We start from the raw sequence: 20904 nt of genomic DNA, 5'->3' as shown, positions 1-20904 counted from the left end.
AATGAGCCACACCTTTGCAGTTTGTTGCTGTGTTTCCCTGGTCTTTCACATCCAACTGACCCTTCAGCTGTCCCTTGGCCACAGCATACTCAGCTGCTCCCACAGGGCTGAAGCAGCCTTTGCATCCTCCAGGGGTTCCCAGCCAAGCCTCCCCTCCTGGAGGAGGGCAGTCCACTGCCGGCCAGAGGCAGCATCCATCACAACTGCTTCCAGAGAGGCTGCATCTTCCCTTGGCAGGGGCAGGGCAGCCCCCTGCCCACACCAGCTCTGCACACCGCAGCACAAGTGTTCTGCTCATGCTGCAGACTCTGCGTAAGCCATGAAACTGGAGGAGAAGACGATGCCTTTGGTCACTGGACACTTTGTGCGGCTGCACAAAACTGTTTCTGGCCAGGATCCAGAATTCAGGGTTGCTATAACAGAATTTATTTTGCTATCAATATTTTTTGTAACCTCGAGGTTACAAAAGATGCTGGTATCAATGCCAGAGGAAGGTATTAGCAAAATTTTCTTCCTTGTTCTCTTGAGGATACAACGAACTGTGAGAATTTCATCCTCTTTTCCAGTTTAACATGTACAAGCCAGTACCACACACTTCCTTTAACATGTTTTGTGTGACAGACATTTCCAGACCCTGTATGGTCATATAAGCTGTGCTGAGCGTGATTAAGCGTATGTTTTATCAAGTAACAGCTCTGGTTTCAGCATGTTCATCAATAAAACTAGACTCGGTAAATTGTTACTGATCGCGCAGCAAGGGGGAACCTTTCCTCCTGAAGCCTCCCTGCTCTGGATGTGGGCAATCCCGATTTACTAACCAGGCAATGTGAGCTTTGGCTGGAACCAGCAGTCCTCACCCACCCCCTGGGGGGCGGCCCGTTAACACCCAGAACGAGACATGGCGACGTGACAGAAAAAGTGACTTTTTTTCAGACTCCTTTGTCTCCTGGCCTTTCCTGGCCTGCTGGAGGGGCTGACTGTTTTCACGGCTTGTTCTTTCTCATCAAATTAGCGGGTGCAGCCTGACAATTGCCAAGTGCCCACTCAGAAGACAGAACCTCCCCCTCTGCCGTGACACCGAAAACACGGAGCCCTGCCCTGGCCTGCACGCCCGGGTCACCGAAACACGGCACTGGCTTCGCCCGTGCAGGTGTCAGAAACCTTAAAAATGAGAAAACCCCAAATCTTTCCAAACTAACGCTGTGCGTCCGCGGGCGGCCCCCTGAGGCGCGGTGCCGGGAGCAGCCGGGCCGCGGCTTCCCTCAGGCGGCGGGACCGGGCCGGGCCGGGCCGGGCCGTGTCGCAGCGCGGTGCGGCGGCGCCCCCATGTGGCCCCGTGGCGGCGGGGCGGGCAGCGGACAGCGGCTGTCGGAGGGTTTTCAGCCGGGGCTGCCTCTGGGGCACGGGTTCACGGCGCATGGGGCCCTCTCACACTCTTGTGCACGCCCTCCCAGCTCCCCTGTCTTGCAGCAGAGGCTTCGGCTCCTCCAGGAAGCCCAGGCCGCGCGGGAGAGGTTTTACAATTCACACATAGCCCATGTCAGCTCTTGGAATCATCTCCTACCAAACGGGACAAAACCCCTCCGCTGGTCACTTGCTGGAAGTGTGACACAGGGCTGCAGTGTGTCCAGCTTTCCTTAGCTTGTTCTGGCATCCGTAAGAGAAGTGCGGCTGGACCATGCCTTCAGCGTGGTGGAGCACAGTATCATTATTCTGTGCTTCTTTTAGCTTTTGCATGCATGGACAGAGCATTTTGTTCCCAGTACAGTAACCTCTGTGATTCTGAACATGATATACACAAAAAAAGAGGAAATTTAGTTACATGTTTAAGAAAGATGTCATTTCATTGATTTTATTCCTCCAAATCTGTCAAGGCCTGAGCTAAGTGTATCTTCAATTAACCACTAGTAGGAGCTGCAAACCAAAGCCTGGCTCAAAAACATTTGGAAAAAAAACCAAGATTTTCAAAAGTGCTTCATGTGAGCTGGCAGCAGACAGCAGCATGGGTGACCTAAGCCACTTCAGTGTTTCTGGAAGTCCAGGCCTGGGCTGTGCTGTTAGACCAGTCTTTGCAGTTTTCAGCATGCCATTTCAGTTCTCTCTTATCTACAGGAATCGCAGCTTAGGGGGCTGCTTCTGTAGGGGAAAGTTTGCCTCGTGTTATACTGTCAACTCAATGGTAGCGAAAGTTTACCTTTAAAACGTAATCACAACAATGCTGAGATAAAATCACACCACAAACCCCAATTACGACTACAGCCTGCGGCTCTTTCAATCCTAACTCCTCCAAAGCAGCTGACCAGACAACCACATAACAGGAGGCCCTACCTTACTGAGAGCTTTGAAACAGCTGGGGTGTGAAAATGCTAAAGAATGTGTTTAATTCATCACTGTCACACCCAGAAGAGAGTTAAATTCAAATCCAACAGCAGAAAAACTTTCATGGTCATCCAGCTCAACGTCGGGTAGCTGTCATAAAGTGCTCTACAAGTGGCAAGACAAAAACAGTCTGGGTCCCCAAGTATACATTTCTTTTGGATTTTGTATATTTATTGTCCACTCTGGAGAACCTCCCATCTGAACCCAGATGTAGGTAGCACTGGTGACAAAGCTCCAGACAGCTGCCCATTGGCCACAGAGGAACTGCAAAGGCTTCAGAAGGTGTTCTCCCTCTGGCACACATGAACCCATGCTGCTTACAACCCTGTTGTTCTCCTAAATACCTCCTGCACGTTTGGGCATATGCCACTCAAAGATACCTGCTGCTCACAGTCCTTCTCCCAGCACACCTGGAAGGGCAGGAACACGGTGTTGGTTGTTACCAAGACAGGAAATCTTCCACAGCCATCCCATAGGCCTGCAGTCCAGGCCACGGGCATATGTGTGCTGACCGTCACTGGTCCATGCCTCCCTATGCTCAGTGATCCTGGAAAAGTGATTAGGTACCTCATTAGGTAGCTGTGTGCCAGTGGGCAGGAGGCCAGACACACAGAGCATCAGCTCTTGAGGTCGGCGGGAGAGAGGCCTTGAGGGCCTTGAGCCAGCCAGCACAAAACATGAGTCACAGGACCTGAAGTGGCATTTAGGCTGACTGCATTTGCCACTTAGGTTCCTATTGATTGAGTTTATTGCACGTGGGTCAGATCTGGGCTTAACTCCTTAACATACCCATACAGGGAAGTGTCTGCCCTGCTGCTGAGCTGAGGTGAGACCCTGTAGCCTCCTCTGGCACACTGGTGGTCAGAACATTACAGCATGCCCACAGGCCTGTGGGAGGGATCAGCCCCATACCAGCAGGGTTGGTGCAACACGAGTTGCATCTCCGGCTGAAATCTGTACACCATGAGTGACTGCGGCCTGTCTACACACCTAATAGCGAGTGATGCTGATGGGAAGGGGGATTTAAACCTATCACAGAACTTTAAAAATAGCACAGAGAAAGTCATTGTTCCCCTTCTCTATTCAAAGAATGGGAAAGGAAAGTGCAGGAGTGTGGAGGCTTTCTGCTCCAGCCCTGAGGAAATGACCCAGAGTCATGAAAATATAGGCCAGATATTGAAGCAAAGAATAAGAAGCAGCAGGAGACAACAGAATATAATTTGTGTGGATAGACTGTAACAGCCCCTGCAGAAAGAATCACAATGCATTTTATTGAGAGAATATTTTACATTGCTGTGGGCAACTGCTCATCATCCACAAGCAGAAGTGGAAAACTGCCAGTGAGACACAACAAGCTACTTCAATGTAAACACCACCACTATTTCATGGTGAATAAAGGTATACAACACACTAGCAGATTGCTAACATGGAAATTGTTTTGGGTGATAGTGATAAGAAGAGTAAGAGTTAAGTGATTAAACAGGGCAAAGAAAAATAAACATTGTACATCACAGGCAAAATCCTTGCTGTGAATCAGTCTCCTTTGGGAAGCAGCAGAAGTGGTGTTTTCTGAGTTGCTTGGAGCTAGAAAGGACAAGCACTAAAGATCACAGGGTAGAGAATATTGATGTACAGATCAAGGGATGGGCAAGCCTGTTTCTCTTTGGAACTGGGTATGCCACTGGCTGTAGTTTTAAAGGAATAAAAATGCCCATAAGGAATTTCCAGGTTGTTTACAGTCAAGGAGATGGCAAGTCTGTTGTGGGTTAACCCTGGCAGGCAGCTAAGCACCACACAGCTGCTCACTCACTGCCTCCTCTAGCAGGGTGGAGGAGGAGAATTGGAAGGGCAGAAGTTAGAAAAGTCCTGGGCCAAGATGAACACAGTTAAGACAGTTTAATAAGTTAAGTAAAAAATAAAAGAAACAAAAGAAAACAAAACCAAGGAGGGAAAAAAAGTGATGTGAAACACAATTGGTTACCACCAGCCAAACGATGCCCAGCCAGTTCCTGAGCAACAGCAGCCCCGGCAAACTTTTCACCCCCCTCAAGATTTTACTGCTGAGCACAATGTCATATGGTTTGGAATATCCCTTCGGTCATCTGGGGTCAACTGTCCTGGTTGTGTCCCCTCCCAGTTTCTTGTGCACCCCAGCTTCCTCACTGGCAGGGTAGTTTCAGAAACAGAAAAGACCTTGACTCTGTATAAGTACTGTCCAGAAACAACAAAAACAGCAAAAACAGAGTAGTGTTATCTACACTGTTTTCATCGCGAATCCAAAGCATAGCATGATATGAGCTACTATGCAGAAAATTAACTCTATCCCAGACTAAACAAGTTGGAAGTGATGTATGAGAAAAAGGAGTTTATCACTGGGATAGTAGTTATGGAGGTAAGATATATAGAAAGAATGTGGCCTGGGGGCAGGAGGAGCCACGTTCCAGAAAGGACCTAGGACACATGCTGGAGAGCAGCCTCTGCTTGAGAGGAGGACAGAGAGGGGCATAGAGGGGGGCCATAGGCAGTCAGGTTAGAAAAAGAAAGAAGAGAGATCTGAGAGGAGCATGTGGATGAAGGACAGTCAAAATCAAAATGAAGGAGGGAGAGAAATAAGTGACGATGGAAAAAGGAAACACGTGTTTGTGACTCAAAATAGCTACAGTTATAGGAAGCGTGTTGTGGAAACAGGCTGCTTGTCCCAGGTGGTTAACTGCAACCAACTGTAGTATTTGTAAGAAACACTTCTAGTTGCAGTCACAGTGTCTTTGTAAGGTACAAAAGCATGACAGAGGAGGGAGGCAAAGACGGAAAGAGTAAAGAGGGTGAAAGGCAATGAAGGTGTCTGTTGGCGTGGGACTACAAGGTGAGCATCCCTCATGCTCAGCCCTGAGATAGACTTTGTGTCTCTCAGCTTGTGAACAAACACTGAGTGCCCCAGGCTCTGCTAGCTCATCATCAAAGACACTCAACTATCTGAAAAAAAAAAAAAAAAAAAAAAATTATCCTCATCAAACTTCATACTGCTGCCAAAAGTACTCCAAACCGTATCCTGGGCTGGATCCTTTTGAAACAATGGGAGTGGTTTGTTCTAGCAGTTCCAAAGTTATTGGGAAACAGAAAAGTAAAGGGGTAACTCCATATTTGAGGCTATAAGGACAGGAGAAAGAGGACAAACACAACCTATTTGCTGGGCAGTGGAACTTGCTCCAATTGTCATAGCTTATGTCAACCAAGCTACACTGGTAGCTACTCTCACTCCAGGAGGGAAACAGATGCGTAATCATCTTTTCTGCATCTGTGTAACTGATAAAGTCCCAGAGAAGGGAGGGAAGAAGTAAGATGCTCCAAAACAGCTATGCTGGTTAAAAACAAAAAATCTCTATCAAAATGAGTTTCCTGGCAAAATGTTTACATTTTGAAGAAAGCCAACATGTTTTATGAACCCCAGCAATCCTGATTTGTCTTAAAGCTCATTTCTACATAAAACAGTTAAAACCTTGCTCAAATGCTTACATTCCCCTGCACCTTTACTGGCCTTCCCAGCCAGCAGTAGTTTTTCTAGAGACTTAGTCCTTGGTATGTCAGCAAGCTCTCCCAAAGGTGGCGGTGGGGGTAGTTCACACGTGATCCTCTTCCTCCATTAATTTTGCATCATCAGCAGCTCTTTTTACTATCAGTCTCTCTTGCTGCTTGTCTCAGGTTAATTAGGGAGCAATAAGGGTCCTGTCCCAGGAGAAGGCTCCTCTGTGTTTCAGCACTTCCCGTAAGTTGTTGTCAGGGATGGGAAAGGTGGTACCACCTGGAACCTCAGTAGGTTGGAACCTGGGTCATAACTTCATTGGCAAAGCTCAGGAGTCAGGTGTATCTCTCCCAGCTTTATCATTGCCTGAACCTTCATATATTACTCTTGAGCTTCAGAATTAAAAGCATACTGCAGAAACTTTCTCTAGTTAGAATTGCTTGCATTTAGCTCCAGAGACCTGAGCTGAGAATTTAGATCAAATCCTGACTTGACTCCAACTCAGCTCTGATTTTCATTTAACAAAAGGCAAAGATTTGCAGGGATTTGCAAAGATTTGAAGGGAGTAAAACTCTCTGCCAGTGTTCATGTGAACAAATCTTTAGCAGTAGTAATGAAATTAAATCACTTTTTGAGAAAGAGTAAACCAACGGGTGAAGACTTATTCACAAAGTACAAAGTAGGAGAGAATCTGTAACCCAATCCTATTATTCACAATTATGGGGTACCACTACATGACCATTATGAGGACATCAACCGCAGAAGTGTCTGTCAGGCACCAAAATTAGTCCTTTGTGTCTTCTAACATGTATATGACAGTCAGGAATGCTAAATGCATCTCATTTACTAAAGAAGATGTTTTTCAAACATAGTATCTGCCCTAAAATTAGCCAGATCTAAATGGCTGTAGAACATTTTATCCCAGAGGGTCCCAAACCACTTCCTGAACATAGACGTCTGCAGGCCAAAGTACAGTGTGCTGCACAAAAGCAAGGAGAGGGAGGGAGAGAAACTTCTGCCCAAGGCCCTGGGGCTCTGGGCCAGATCTCCTCTGCTCAGAGTTGTGTGGAGTTTCTCATGTCCACCCAGAGCAAGCCTGAACTCCAGGGTGGAAGTTTTACATCCAAGTGAGCCTCCAGGATGTCACAGGGCTGAGTGGATCCTTCTGCGATTTGGGTCTGTTCTTCCACTGAATTCGAGGTCCAGGAAAAGATGAGCCTCCTCCCCTACTGGCCATCAGCTTCCATACAGAGCAACACCACCAGTTACACAAGCCCAGCTGAAGGTGAGGGGGAAGCCTGGTTGCCAGTGGCAAACATGCACATACAGTAAGTTAATTTAAGGAACAGGTCACCAATAACTGGCTATCTCCAGGAAGCGTGTTGTAGGTGATGGTAGACTCTGTCATGACAGATTTCACCAGAAGCAGTCTTTGCGGAAGTGATTATCAAAGGTAATGTTCGAAAATATTTCATCTTCCTGTCTGTGACAGCAAGCCATGAGGCGGGGGGAAAAAAAAGCAGCAAACTCCACAGGTGTGGGCGACAGCTAATGCTGACATAGCTATAACGTAGTCAGGTGTTAAATTAAAAAGTCCTTCTGACTATCATATAATTTCCCCCATTGCCCACAAACCACTTCCTTTTCTACCCAAGAATTCTTCCCCATCTTCACAGCAGACAGAAGGCTGGTGCCTGTGTGTCAGGCAAGCATGAAGTCGGTCGCTGTAACGTTCTGTCTCCTCGGCTTTCAGTTTGGAGCCCTGTATGGTGAGTAGCAGTTTGTCTTATTCTCCTCGCAGTAGATGTCCCTTTGGAATATAGCCCACCCAAAGAAGGGAGGCAGTAAAGGAGGTCTGATAGCATAGGGTTGGAGGAATAGAGATAACTAAGGGAAACAGTTGCAAAAAGACCACTCTTGACTTTAGCATCACTAGAGCTGGCGGGAAGAGAATTCCTGCCAGAAAGGGCATTTGGTCTGAGACAAAATGTACAAGTTTTCATTGTCTGTATTCTTTAGCTCATCTGCTCAGTGTTATCCTTTAGCTGTTTAGCCTGTAGTGCTCCAGCCAGCTTCCCTTGCTGGGCACAATGTCTTAGAGCAGCGTGACGGTGAATGGCTTAATAAAGAGACACTAAGTTATTGATATTAATCCTGGTCATGCTTGAGCAGGGAATTTTTGTCCTGTGAAAAATGTATATGTCATGGAAGGGTGGATGAGATCATTTTGGTGCAGGCTTGAAATGCGGACAGACTTAAAAGGAGGTATAGCTCTCCTAACGCTGTGTTTGAGAAGGGGCAGGGTGACAGCATTGATCTCAGTCCAGCCATAAACATGGATGTAGCATTTTGCGTGGTTCAGTGTTTTGTAATAGCTATGTAAAGTAAAATACCAGAGCTCACATTTATCTGAGACCTGAGATTTAGTGCACAGAGTTATTAACTGAAGCATTCATTATTTAAACATGTTGTGTGAAGGTCATGTGAAGGGCTATTGAATATGTTCGCTTCTGAAATTCCAGTGATAGATAGGTTCAGGTAGGTTTCAAGTCCTTCTGTAGAATTTGAGTAGTCTTGAGGTTACATACAGAATTTAAGCTTTCATTTAAATAAAAGCTAGTTTCCAGCTCTTTAGGCAATGCAGATACCCCTCCGAAGGTTAACTAATACAGCAACAGCATACCGAGCTTTCAGACATTGAAAAATGGGTGAAATCACAGGGAAGGAGGATAGTGGACAGTATCAACAAAGGGACACAAGCTGTTCTTTTTCTCCTTGAAAAATCATCTTAAATCTAACAAAAACATCCTCTCAATTTTGTTACATATTTCTCAGCTAGTCAATTTAGCAGGTATACTTCACCAGCATGCTTTTACATGTGGCTGCAGCCATCTAAAAGGTCATTCCCTTAGAAGAAATAGGCTGGAATTTTAAGGGTGTAAATAATTGTTCTGTCTAATACCGGCAGTTTCCCCTTCTTTCTCCCTTCCTTCCAACACGGAGAATAGGTCTTGGGCAGGGTCTGGGCAGAGGAGATGGCAGAAGAAAGACATTGCTTCCAGTGAGAAATGGTATCTCACTTTTTTTTTTTCTTACAGTGCTTTCAGTATAACAAGTACTAATTATTATCATTATTGCTAAAAAGAAAAAGGCTGTAAAATAGCAGCTTTATGTAAGACACATTAGTATGACACCCTCATTTAGAGAGTGAGCTAGCACTCCAGCACTGTGGCAAATTTTTGGGAGTAAAAACAGAGTAATTTAAAAGCGTGGGGTTTTTTGTTTATTTGTTTGTCTCTTTGTTTTAATGTAGTTATTAGCAAGCTCTACTTCTGATCTGTGGATATTGTTTCAATGTAAATACCGCATGGAAGGTGATATACGTGTGTGTGTGTGTATTGTGCAATTTGGTAAACCAATTGTGACCAAGAAATTGTCTGTAAGAGCTTCTTAGGTAGACAAAAACAGGCAATGGGATTTTGGAGTACAGAGCTGAAGGACTCCATAGCACTTGAGGCCCTTCGCTATGAAATGCTGTACATGAGTTTTTGCATGCCAACGTTTGCAAACTATTATCACTGTTTACCCACATATCTCCTGTTGTCAACACCGGATGAAGCCATGGTCACTTCTCAGAAGGGTGTCTGAAATATTACCAGCAATTACTGCAGTGTTAGTGGTATATTTTATAATAGCTTCCACATTCTACAGCATATCTTATAGCATAGAAATAATTCAGATAGTTTCCTAGAGTACTTCTGGCCATTACTTGCTTTGCCCAGAAGGACTGCCTTCCTCTTAACCCTTGATTCCTGAAGGACAGGAACATGTTAGTTTTAGGCACATGACTAATGACACTGAATTGACAGTGCCATCTTTCAGAGTGCCTTGAAAGATTAAAAGCTACAGCAACTTAAAAATGGTGTGTGGTTTCATCAGACATTTAGTAATAATAAAACAAAAATGCTTGTTTGAAAAGCAGGGTCTACACTCTATTTGCTCATTTTCAGTGGCAAACACACCCAAGCAAAATTATGCTTGTTCTTTTAATCAGCTGATTAGTTTCTGGGAGCTGGGGCAGAGAAAACAAAATGCAATAAAACCAAGCAAGAATATCCTATCCTATCCTATCCTATCCTATCCTATCCTATCCTATCCTATCCTATCCTATCCTATCCTATCCTATCCTATCCCTGTTCTGTTCCGTTCTCCTACTTTAAAATGCAAGTTTCAAAATTAATCAAATGTGGTTTTTAAACTTCTGTTAAGACCCAAATATGTAATGGATTGTGATGTTTGCAAATAGCATTGGGTCTGCTGAAGAGCAATGAGAAAGCTCAAAGTTGCAGTCCCATTAAAATGAAAATAACCTGCCTTCTAGTGGCCTCTGCATCCAAGCACCACAACTGCAGAAATTCACAACCCGCTGACAAAGTACTTTCCCACTGCAGTAAAGATGAAAGTAAAAATGTCTATCAAAGGAACTGAGGTAGACATAGTTGTTATCCAGGTAATCTCTTACAGAAATGTACAGGACTGTAAGTACACACAAACATAGGATGCATACACACACACACTTCATAGTTTGACATAACAAGATGCTGCTCTCATACACAAGTTCATCTCTTGGATTCGCATCTACTTGACAAGAGGTGAGCTAGGAACAGCTCTACACAAATCAGCGTGACACTTAGGAAACCACTGAAAGATTTGTTTCCTCTTGTTATAAATATTACAATTGCATTAGTTCTTTTATGAAAAATACCAAAAGGAACCTTACAGCCAAATGCAAGCATTTTTACTGCTGAACCAGTGATATTCTTCTGCTCATTTTCAACTCTAACAGGATGTATTCTTTCATTCACGTATTTTTCGTGGTAGTATTAGGGAGGTTTTGTGAGTAAATCTCTCAATATTAGTGGATGTTTTAACCTCCATTTCCTATATTCCACCCCCCTAAATATACATTTATTCTCATAGGAGCTTGGCAAATACACGCATCTGGCCATTAACCTTGGAGTGCTACAGGGTCCATAGGATTACCCTAGGAATGAACCAATACAAATGGGAACAGGAGAAGAGCAATCAGCCGTAGGGAGGGGGAATAAACTACCTCTTAGTATGCAGTGACAGAGCATTCACATCAGGACTTGATGCAGAATAGCTAGAGAGCTGGAAATTCATATTGGATCTCACTCATTGTGGTTACCCATGTAGACAATTCTGTTTTAATCTCAGGCACTGTTAATCTCATTTTAAAATATGCTCCCTTTATACTATGCTAAGCACACTGTTCTGTGTGGTCACTTGTTTCAGAAGAATACTAATTGTATTACTTCTACTGAAATGTTCCTTCACAGAAATACATTACTGAGCCTTTCATGAAAATAGGCAGTTACAGCTTCTGGGCCTGAGAGGATGCAAAACAATTTTTCAGCTTGCCACAGGGTCACGTGAACTTCACGCTTAATCACCTCGCACTGCCCTTTTCCATTAAAAACAAATATTAAAACCATGATCTCTGACAAAGATTTTAAACCACCCAGTATGAAAGGGCAATTTCATTAGCCAACAGCAGAATTGAACTGTTCTTGGAGGCGATCAGAGGCATGAAATTCCAAGCTGTTCCTTTACGCAGAGTAGCGCAGCCCAGTTGCCCTCTGGGGTGCCGGGGGCCTCTGGGACCGCTTGGCTCTGCAGCTGCCCAGACCCCGAGCCAGCATCTGCCTCTCCTCTCTGATGTCCAGTGGCAAAGGTAGAGGCTTCGGTCAGCTACAGGTGGGGCCAGGCCAGCTCACGTATACACTGCTCTCCCTAGCTTCTGCTAGATCAATACACTTGCTGTTTTCTTTCCGTCCCTAAATAATTTATCTGCTGTTGGGACTAATTTTAAAGGTATATGTTATCAACCCACAGGCCACTGAAACTAGAGCATTTTAAAAGACCTTTATTTCAAATGTTGTTCTCCCAGCAGCTGCTTTCCTTCACCACTCAGCACGCAAGTCATCAAGAAGCGTTTCCTTATTTGACCTTTGCTTTCAGCTTTTCAGGCCGTGTGCCTTTCCGAGGGCTTGCGCTCTCTGTATCGAGAGCTTTAATTCAATGGGGGTTGACAAGTTGTGTTTTGTCTGTCTTATCTTCATACCAGTGGTACAAGATACCTTGTCTGTTATCACACACTTTAGCAATAGTCCTGAAAGTAGTACAGATATTTGAACTGTCGCTGTGTGACATAAGGCCACTGACTGTGCACAGTAGGCCAGGAAGAATGTGATAACTGGGAAGAGGGTGAATCAATCAAAAAAGGATAACAGTTTGTATTGCTTTCCAACTGCACATCACAAAGCATTTTCCACAAGTCCATTAACTTCTGTGTCACACTAAAAATATTTTAAACAAGTATAATTCATTGCAACACCCTTACCAGTGGTGATAATTGAGGAGCAAGAATTCAAAGCAGAAAAAAGCGTGGACAGCAAAAGTTGCCTCAGTCCAAGAAGAGAGTTGAGAGCATACAACACTACATGAATGAGAATAATCTTCTGTTCCTGGGCATGTGCAGGCTGGATGTCGTGGATTGCAGGTGCCTTGGGAAAAGGATTATTTACACTGTGCAATCAGTGCAGTACCCAGCACAGTTGGGAACCTACTCTGCATGGATCTAGACTGCCACGTAGCAATAACAAGAATATGATTATCTATGAAAGCCTTCAAGTATTTGTCCCCTGTTTCCTTAACATCAAAAAATATTGATGTAGAGTGTATTTCAATCTAAGCAGCCTCTGAAGAATTTGCTCAGACTACCTGAAGACAGGAAAGGCTGATACAGGTTTTTTCTACCTGGCTGTGTAGGAGATAAACCTCTAATTTTTGAGCAATGCAAAAAAGGAAAAGTCTAAATGAAACACTATCAGGCTGAGCTATGCCTGCTACTAATGACACACAAACCATTTCAAAGCAGTGCATGCCACCAACTCAGACAGAAAATTCCATTCTCTGTATTGCCATAGTAGGTGGGGGGGGAGGTAGCACCTTAAAGAAGTCCTAAATAATTAATAAAAGTGTGTTGGGCTCCTGTAACAGAGGCTGCCTAAGCACAACAGACTGAATGCAGCTTGATAATCATGAAGAGAAAAAGTTCAAACAGAAAACTGTATGCGTTGATGAATATTTTCTTGCTGCATATCTTGGAGCACCTTCCAGTTATTCATTCTGGATGTGCCAGAAGAAGCTGTTTTGATGCAGTGCTGGGAAACAGAACAAACATAGAACAAAATGGGCACTACGGTCTGGAAACAGAGTATAATGCTAACTTATTGCCAACTTTGGATTCACAAGAAAACAAGAGTATGCTTTTTAATTTGGGATAGATTTCCTCACTATCTTTGGGGAAATTCTACTTTCATCTCAGTTTCTATTCTTTAAGTATGCCTATTCCTTCCGCAGAGGTGTTTTATGAATTTCTAAGTGCTATATATGTTATCAATATTAATTCTTGCTCAATTAAATTTCTTTCTACATTATTTTTATACTTTGTGATTTTATCATATCATGGGATTTTGTAGTGTAGCACTGAGACAAGATCAGATCCGCTTACGACACAAGCACTAACATTAGAAAATAACTTCAGCATCTTAACATCGCATGGCTCAGCCCTTCCTCCTGCATTTCTCTTCTTGAATTTTAAAGAGGAAACAATTTATTTTTCAGGAGCTGATACCTGCTCATCAAGACCGTGCAAAAATATAGGTAAGACACATTCACATAATTTGGTATATGGTTTCAAGTGCCAATCTAGATCAGAAAATACTGTCTCTGAAGAAGAGGGCTGTCATTTTTTTACAGCACACTTTAACACATCTTTTTTTCTGAGGGCATTCCCCATGCTATTGGTTGCTGATTTTACAAAAGTCAAACTGTGAGGTAGCAGGAGGTCCTCAGTCAGTTTGCTTTCTTTTTCTTCTCCAAGAAAATAAAAATAGAAACATTTTGCAGAATGAGAGAGTTGTATAACATCTGTCAATGTTTTCTGTCAATGCTTTCAGGAAGGTCAAATATGATTTTTGGATTGCATGTGAATGCATGCACGCAGTGACATTTGTCCTCTACTCATGTCCTCATGTTCGTGATAAAGGTCATATAGTCATCTAAGTAATTAAGTTTAAATTGTATGGCATGCCCCAAACCACTATCTCAAAAGGAAAGATAGGTCTTATGGTTAAGGCATTTATGTAGGAGTTTAGGGTTCGAATCCTGTTTTGCATTTTCAGCTACAGCAATGAGTTTCAGATTACAAACCCTAAACCAGAGATAATTGTCGCCATTTTCATCTCACCTTGTTTTATCTATGAATAGGACAACAAGACTGTGGAAGGGACTATATGTCTCAGTGTTTGATCGAAGGAGGCCTTGAAATATTATGAAATAAGTCATTGATCCAGTGCTAACAGAGACTTGTCCAGCCTCATAGCAGATAGCAGGCAAGGTGTTATCTCATTTATTTTCTCTGTAATGTGGGACATGACCAGAACGATGCACTGGTATCTCACAGTACAGGGCTGAGTGGCAAAGCCAGACTGTTCTGAGTACCTACGTGTTTTAAGTTTCTATGACACAGTTCACTTGCTTTGTGTGAATGAGTTTCTTAACATTTTAGGGATTCTCTTCATTGCTGTTTGAGTGACTGCACTTATTATTTTCATGTTTTCAGATCAGCTGCATGTCTCTGACCCCCAGGTGATGGTGGAATTTAAGAGTGGAAACTTTAAGTTCATATTCCACAACCCCCAAAATGTGAGTGAATTCAGCATGACCCTCTTCAAAGGGCACGAAAAGAAGGAGATCTGTGCTCTCCATGTAAGCAAGGAGAAAGCTATCCCCAAGAGTAACGTCACCTACTGTCAGGCAGAGCATTCAAATACCAGCACCACTTTCATACTCACAAATCTGGAAAGAAAGCACATCGACACTTATACCTACTGCCTGGAGATGTTCTTACCCCCTCCTTACATAGATTGCCGCCTGAAAGAAACCTATTTGTACATCCAGGGTAAGTTTACTTCCCTTCTCCCCTCACTTCGGTTTACTGATAAACAGACACTGGGTGTAGCTACACTGCAGTGAGAAGTGTGACTGAAGTTCACATGGAGAGTTCCAAGAGAGCATAAAAGTACTCAGGAAGGGTTCTCCATACAGATCAATAGCAATACTGTACTGTCTGTTGTCCTTCCCTTTCTATCCTTTCCCATTTCTCAACGCCAGGACTAAACATAGATAAAAGCTGAAATGCTGCGTCTAAAATTGTGGTTGGGCAAATTATCTATTATCCTCCTCTGGATTGCAGAATCAGGCTGTGCCATCCTTTTTTGTCAGTGGTGTTTTCCACTGCTGTCCACTTCCATTTTCCTGACAGCCAGATGTTCATAGCTATTGCTAGCTGTTTCATGCCCTATCATATTTTCTCCGAGATCTGGACAAGGTTGATTTTGTGTCCCCCTCCACTTGCCTTCCTACCCAAACATGACTGCCAAAGTCCTCCCTTCTTTTGACTAGGCTGCCCTTTAAATTACCTGTGCTTACACCTTGTTCAGATCTTCAAGTCTGAAATATTATCATGCTCTCAGTCTGGGCTTGGTTTCTTTTCAATCTACACTTTTAGCTTTGTGTACCAGCAGTTAGGCTTTCACTTCTCCTTCTGGGAAAACTGCGATGTTCTGTTTCCTGCTGAATACACTTTTCCAAGGCAGCTCTTCAACTCAGAGAAATCCTTCTCCAGAGCACACTTTGGCTGTTTCCTCAAATATGAAGAGGAGATGGGAAATAATTTGAAAAGTTGTTTGCAGGGGGGAAATAAAAAGTGCTGATTTTCAGCAATGACATTTTTGCCTCCCTATCTCCAGATAAGGAAGACTGCATTTCACTGGGAATCATGTCATGGGTAACTATTGGCCTGATTGTGTTTGCCATGATTTCCTGTGTCTGCTGTGTAGCAGCCTGTCGCTTAAGGAACAAGGTAAGCAAGTCTACGAGATTCTGCACAACCCTCCTTCCAAGGGTCATGGACAGGGAACTTGATTTAATGAGATTTAGAGGGTGGGACAGGCATATACTCAGCACGTGATATGTTTTTTGACAAAGAGACTGAGCTGTTAATTTACCACTGAAATTCACTCACTGATGACAGCAGCTCAGATTTAATTTTTCTAAGACAGAATTGTCTATTGATTTAAGGGCTGGGAATTAAAGGAAAGAAGAGAAATGCTGCACAGGTCAGCAAAATTACTTTGGTAAGCAATTCACCTGATTGTTTTCTTCAAGAGGGGGAAACAAATCATCAGTGGAGCAATTCCAGCTCTGTTCTGGAGCAAAACCACTTAAACAAAGAACCAGTTGGCTCAGGGAAGAAAGGAGACTGTGGACATTAGTTATTTTTTTTTGGACAGTGCGTTTTTCATTTTCAGTTTGTTCTATTCCAACTTTTCTACCTGAGTGCCTGTCTATTCTGACTTTAATATTCACACTTAAAACAGTCAGATTAACTGCCCTGTTTAAAGAACAAAGGTAGGAGTGGTGGAGGTTAGTGACCACAAATTAAAGTCATGGCATTTCCTCTCTGTTTGCAGAATCAGCAGTGTGAATCCAACTCCCACGAGTACAACAGTGAATACATGCCCATGGCAGCAGTGAATGCAGCAAAAAAAACAAGAATCTGAGGTTGTATTAAGACTAGTAGTACTTGAACCTTTGCCTCTAACTGTTGCAAGGCTTTCTCTGGGAGGGACAGGGCTGCTTGCTGTGCCTCCCATTGAGTCTAGGTGGGTGGGTGGGAAGAAGGGATCAGCACAGTAGCTCGTGCTGCCATGTAGCAGGAAAGGGAAACAGAACAAAATCTCAGGAAAGCTTTTGAATCAGAATGGTGGGCTGGTTCCTAGAAATGCAACTGTTTTGCTTTGCATCGGTGCCAAGTGATGATCTTATACATGAGGAAGGCATGTAAAACTGTTCCATTCAGATTCTTCAGATAGTGTGTGCTACCCAAGGAGGCACAAGAGATTTACTAGATTCACTCAGGGTTACTGGCTAGGGACAAATAATCTGTAGGGAGTAAGGAATTTCCTAACTACTTAAATCCTTGCATTGTAGCCAGAAGCAGTTTGGATACAGAACAGAAGGAGAGGTTGGACTGATTCAAACACATGTGGGTTGCACATAACTAATTCTCCATTTCTATTCCAGGTGTAAGTTGCTTGTGGCATAGACATTCTGGCAGTGGAAGTTTCCAGCTACTTGAACCTGGACAATGGGAAAACCCTGGGAAATGGGAAATCAACATTTCCTCACCTTCTGCCTCCCTGAGCTCTCAGGATGGTCCTGTGCTCAGTCATGAGACACCCACTCTACCACTGCTCTAAACTCTGTTTTGCGCTAGCCTTGTGTGTTAACTGGCACGCTGCCTGATCCACTGACTTATACACGAAATGCTAACAATGTGTTAAAGATGTCAGCTTTCAGCTGAAGAAAATATAGGGTTTGCTTGAGAGTAGATTCTTGCAGTGGTGCTACAGAGGCAACTTCTACTTTCTACAGTTTCCTTTATGGTAACTTTCCACTGGTTACAAAAAAAAAAGAAAAAAAAAAGACTACCTCCAATGCCATTCCTTGTGGCACAGCCGTGAAGTGCTGTCAATGTATTGCACAAGCCCTTTTATTAGGGCTAGTCTAGCCTGATACTATGAAGTTATCTTCAGATCCACTGTCAAACTTCTTAGCACCACATTAGGCCAGTGTGGTATGCACACATGCTCTCCTGCCTGAGAGAGCACAGCAGAGACTTTATTGTGACATAGAACCTTAGGTATGCTCCAATGCATTTGTGCTAGCAGTACATCTTTGCCATTCACACCATAGGCCTCCTCTTATTTAATTAAATTCTGAATTCTTCTTCCAAAATAGTAATATATTACTTTTGAGACTGCAATTGTTCTTTAAATCAGTTCAAACCTACAGGATAAGTCCCTAAACTAGGAGGCATGACGTCTCCTATTCACATATCTTACAGCACCAATACAACAGTATCCATAAGGGCAGGGTATTCGTGGACTCTGGTTTGCAATTATTTTCCTCTTGTGGTTTGACATGAAACCTTTACCACTTCCCCCGTGGGTTTAGGGGTTACTTGACCTTCTGAAAATTGCTCAGTCTTCAATATAGCCCAGAAGGTCAACTTTGTCCTGGGCTGCATCAAAAGAGGTGTGACCAGCAGGTTGAGGAAGGGGATTGTCCCCCTCACCTCTGCCCTCATGAAGCCCCACCTGGAGTGCTGCATCCAGGTTTGGAGCCTCAGCACAAGAAAGATGTGGACCTGTTAGAGCGAGTCTAGAGGAGGGCTATAAAGATGATCAGAGGGCTGGAACACCTCTCCTATGAAGACAGGCTGAGAGAGCTGTGGAAGTTCAGCATGGGGAAGAGAAGGCTCCGGGGAGACTTCATTGCAGCCTTTCAGTACTTAAAGGGGTCTTATAAAAATGATGGAGAGGGACTCTTTATTTGGGCAGATAATGATAGGACAAGGGGGAAAGGTCTTAAGCTAAAAGAGGACAGATTTAGACTAGACATTAGGAAGAAATTTTTCACTGTAAGGGTGGTGAGGCCCTGGAACAGGTTGTTCAGAGAAGCTGTGGATGCCCCATCCCTGGAGATGTTCAAGGCCAGGTTGGATGGGGCATTGGCCAACAAGATCTAGTGGGTGGCATCCCTGCCTATGGCAGCGGGTTGGAGTTGGATGATCTTTCACGTCCCTTCCAACCCAAGCCATTCTATGATTCTATGATCCTTCATGCTACTTGTGAAATCCACCAAAACTTGGATCATAAATGACCAACTGGGAATCCAACCTGGATATGTTGTCAGATACCATTTGGCTGCTGGAAGCAGAGCGGTGCATTGATGGAGTCTTTCTGTAATTCACTGACAAAACACATACTGGTCAGAGGACACTATGTTGAAAGATGCATAGCCTGCTTGTCTGGTAAATGGAAGGCTGGTTTCAAACTTGACAGGGTAAAACAGGGATGATCAGACACGAAGGGGACATTGCTGGTAAGTCAGGAATGGGTATTTCCTCAACAAAAACCTAAATACATAGAGATACTTCAGGAAGAAGGTGCAAATTGTAAGCTGTGACATTAAGCGAGGGGGAAATGAGTACAGCACCAAATAAAGTAGGGATTGCCAATTTTGCAGCAGCTACCCTGGTTTGATAACCAGGCTCCTAGGCAGAGATGTAGAGGGGTACCCTGGCATGTTGGCCAACATTACATTCTTTTCTGTCGTTCCAATAAATAACTTTGCCAACTGACCTAATTTCCCTATAAAGCAAAACTATCCTCTGTACACCCACAAATACATGACTTCACCATTTTGAAAATTATTGGTGAAATAATTAGCTTTTAAAATTATCAGTGAAAATAACTAACCTTTACTGCTTGTAATAAATGCTGGATATAGGATTCTATGTAAGAGTGGAGAGTCCTAGTCTCTAGAAACTTTCATCAGACTGAGAAGGAAATTCATGGAATAAAGAGTTTCTGAAAGAAGGAAAAACCTAAGGTTTGCCTTGAGGTGCTGCTGGATAAAGGATAAATGATAAACATGATCTGATTTTTTTTATTATTTTCCTGGGGGGGGGGGGGGGATCCTTTGGGGACCCAAGAATTGAACTCGATGAACCTTGTGGGTTCCTTTCAACTCAGATATTGTATGATTCTATGATAGTTCAAAATATACTGTGCTCTAGAAAGAGAAATGGTTTATACCCCTTGTAACAAAGCTTTGGGAAATCTCAGGTTCTATCTCTGCTTTTTTTTTTTTTTAAAGAGAAATTTTTATTCTTAATAAAACTGTTTTATTATTAAATGTGTCCTTAAGAAAATTCATGAGTGCCTGCGTGCCATATGAAAGAAATAAGTTCAACAACCTCCACAGTGTAACAGGGAGAGGGCAGGGGCAGTCACCATATAGGAACTTAGTGGGAAATAGGAAAAGTACTAAGGAAAAAATAATTAAAAAAAAAAAAGTGAAAACCAAAAATTTAGAGCTGTTTCCATGCAGTGAATTAATGATGCTTTTTCAATATGTTTGTTTCTTTTTATTTTCATGAAAAAGTGGTTTTTCTTATAGCCCCATTTCTTTTTGCTTTCCTTTAATCCCTTGTGCAGTATACAGATAATATTTAGGATTATTTTTAGACATTTTTCAGTTTCTTTCTGTCACTTCAGTACCCCCTAATCAAAAGGAGCTGGAAGAAGATAAATATTGGCAAAATGAGAAAAAATCTATGAAAAAAGTAACATGAGCTGAATTTACAGAGTGACAAAAAAGGGATTAAAATAAAACAAACAAAAAAAAGAGTTTAGAAGAATAAATAAAAAGTCTGATATTCTCATAGGTCAGCACTTCAAAAAGTCAAAACTTTCTTTGGAAAATCCCAGTTTTGTAAAAAAGATCATTTCAACAGGGAAAAACATCAACCAGAAATATTTTAGCCAACCCTTCTAGAAAATCCCCTTTCAAGAAAGCAGCAGCGTGAGTAGTATCCAAATAAGCTTCAGAAAATCAGAGTTTGGGGGGTAAAATAAACTACTAAGAAACAATCTCAACTTAAGTTTTTTGCTTGCCATGTAAAGGTTTAGAATTGTAAAAGAATTTTTCCAATTGTATAGCAGTCTGTGAGGTGAGTTCTACAAGCTGGCCCTCTCCATCTTCATCTTCTACTGTTTTAAGGGGAAAATGACTGAAAAAGGGACTTGGCTCCTAGAACAGCACCAAGCAAAATCCTTTTTCAATCATTTTCCTGCTCTTGTAAGATCAGTTTCTGTCATACAATAGGTAACAAGATCCAGGATCAGTAAGATGCTTTCAGCCATTCTGATTTATCCTTGCTGCAAGTTGCTCCATATATATTTATTTACACTCATTAATGTCCTTTACATTTTCCTGGTCCGTGC

The 20904-nt window shown here is 42.9% G+C and overlaps 1 protein-coding gene across 5 annotated transcripts; it reads left to right on the top strand.

Annotated features, from left to right (window-relative positions):
* Nucleotides 1-7380: 7380 nt before the first annotated feature.
* On the top strand, nucleotides 7381-20283 carry LOC118259920 (inducible T-cell costimulator-like). Of its 5 annotated transcripts, XM_035569821.1 has the most exons (6): nucleotides 7381-7668; nucleotides 13610-13648; nucleotides 14610-14948; nucleotides 15799-15911; nucleotides 16522-16612; nucleotides 17135-20283. In XM_035569821.1, the coding sequence occupies exons 1-5, from the start codon at nucleotides 7611-7613 to the stop codon at nucleotides 16609-16611; spliced, it is 639 nt and encodes a 212-aa protein (XP_035425714.1). In that variant the 5' UTR covers nucleotides 7381-7610; the 3' UTR covers nucleotide 16612; nucleotides 17135-20283. The 5 variants fall into 5 exon arrangements, 3 of the variants coding, with proteins under 3 accessions (XP_035425714.1, XP_035425707.1, XP_035425723.1); XR_004782133.1 differs by having other exon boundaries at nucleotides 7542-7668; nucleotides 15799-16612; nucleotides 17135-19804; XR_004782135.1 differs by lacking the exon at nucleotides 13610-13648 and having other exon boundaries at nucleotides 7390-7668; nucleotides 15799-16612; nucleotides 17135-19804.
* The last annotated feature ends 621 nt before the right edge of the window (nucleotides 20284-20904 follow it).

Source organism: Cygnus atratus, chromosome 6 (assembly GCF_013377495.2).
Source record: "Cygnus atratus isolate AKBS03 ecotype Queensland, Australia chromosome 6, CAtr_DNAZoo_HiC_assembly, whole genome shotgun sequence".
In the NCBI taxonomy this organism is placed as follows: Eukaryota; Metazoa; Chordata; class Aves; order Anseriformes; family Anatidae; genus Cygnus; species Cygnus atratus.
Note: the sequence above shows the minus strand (reverse complement) of the source record. Positions and strands in the feature narration are given on the sequence as shown.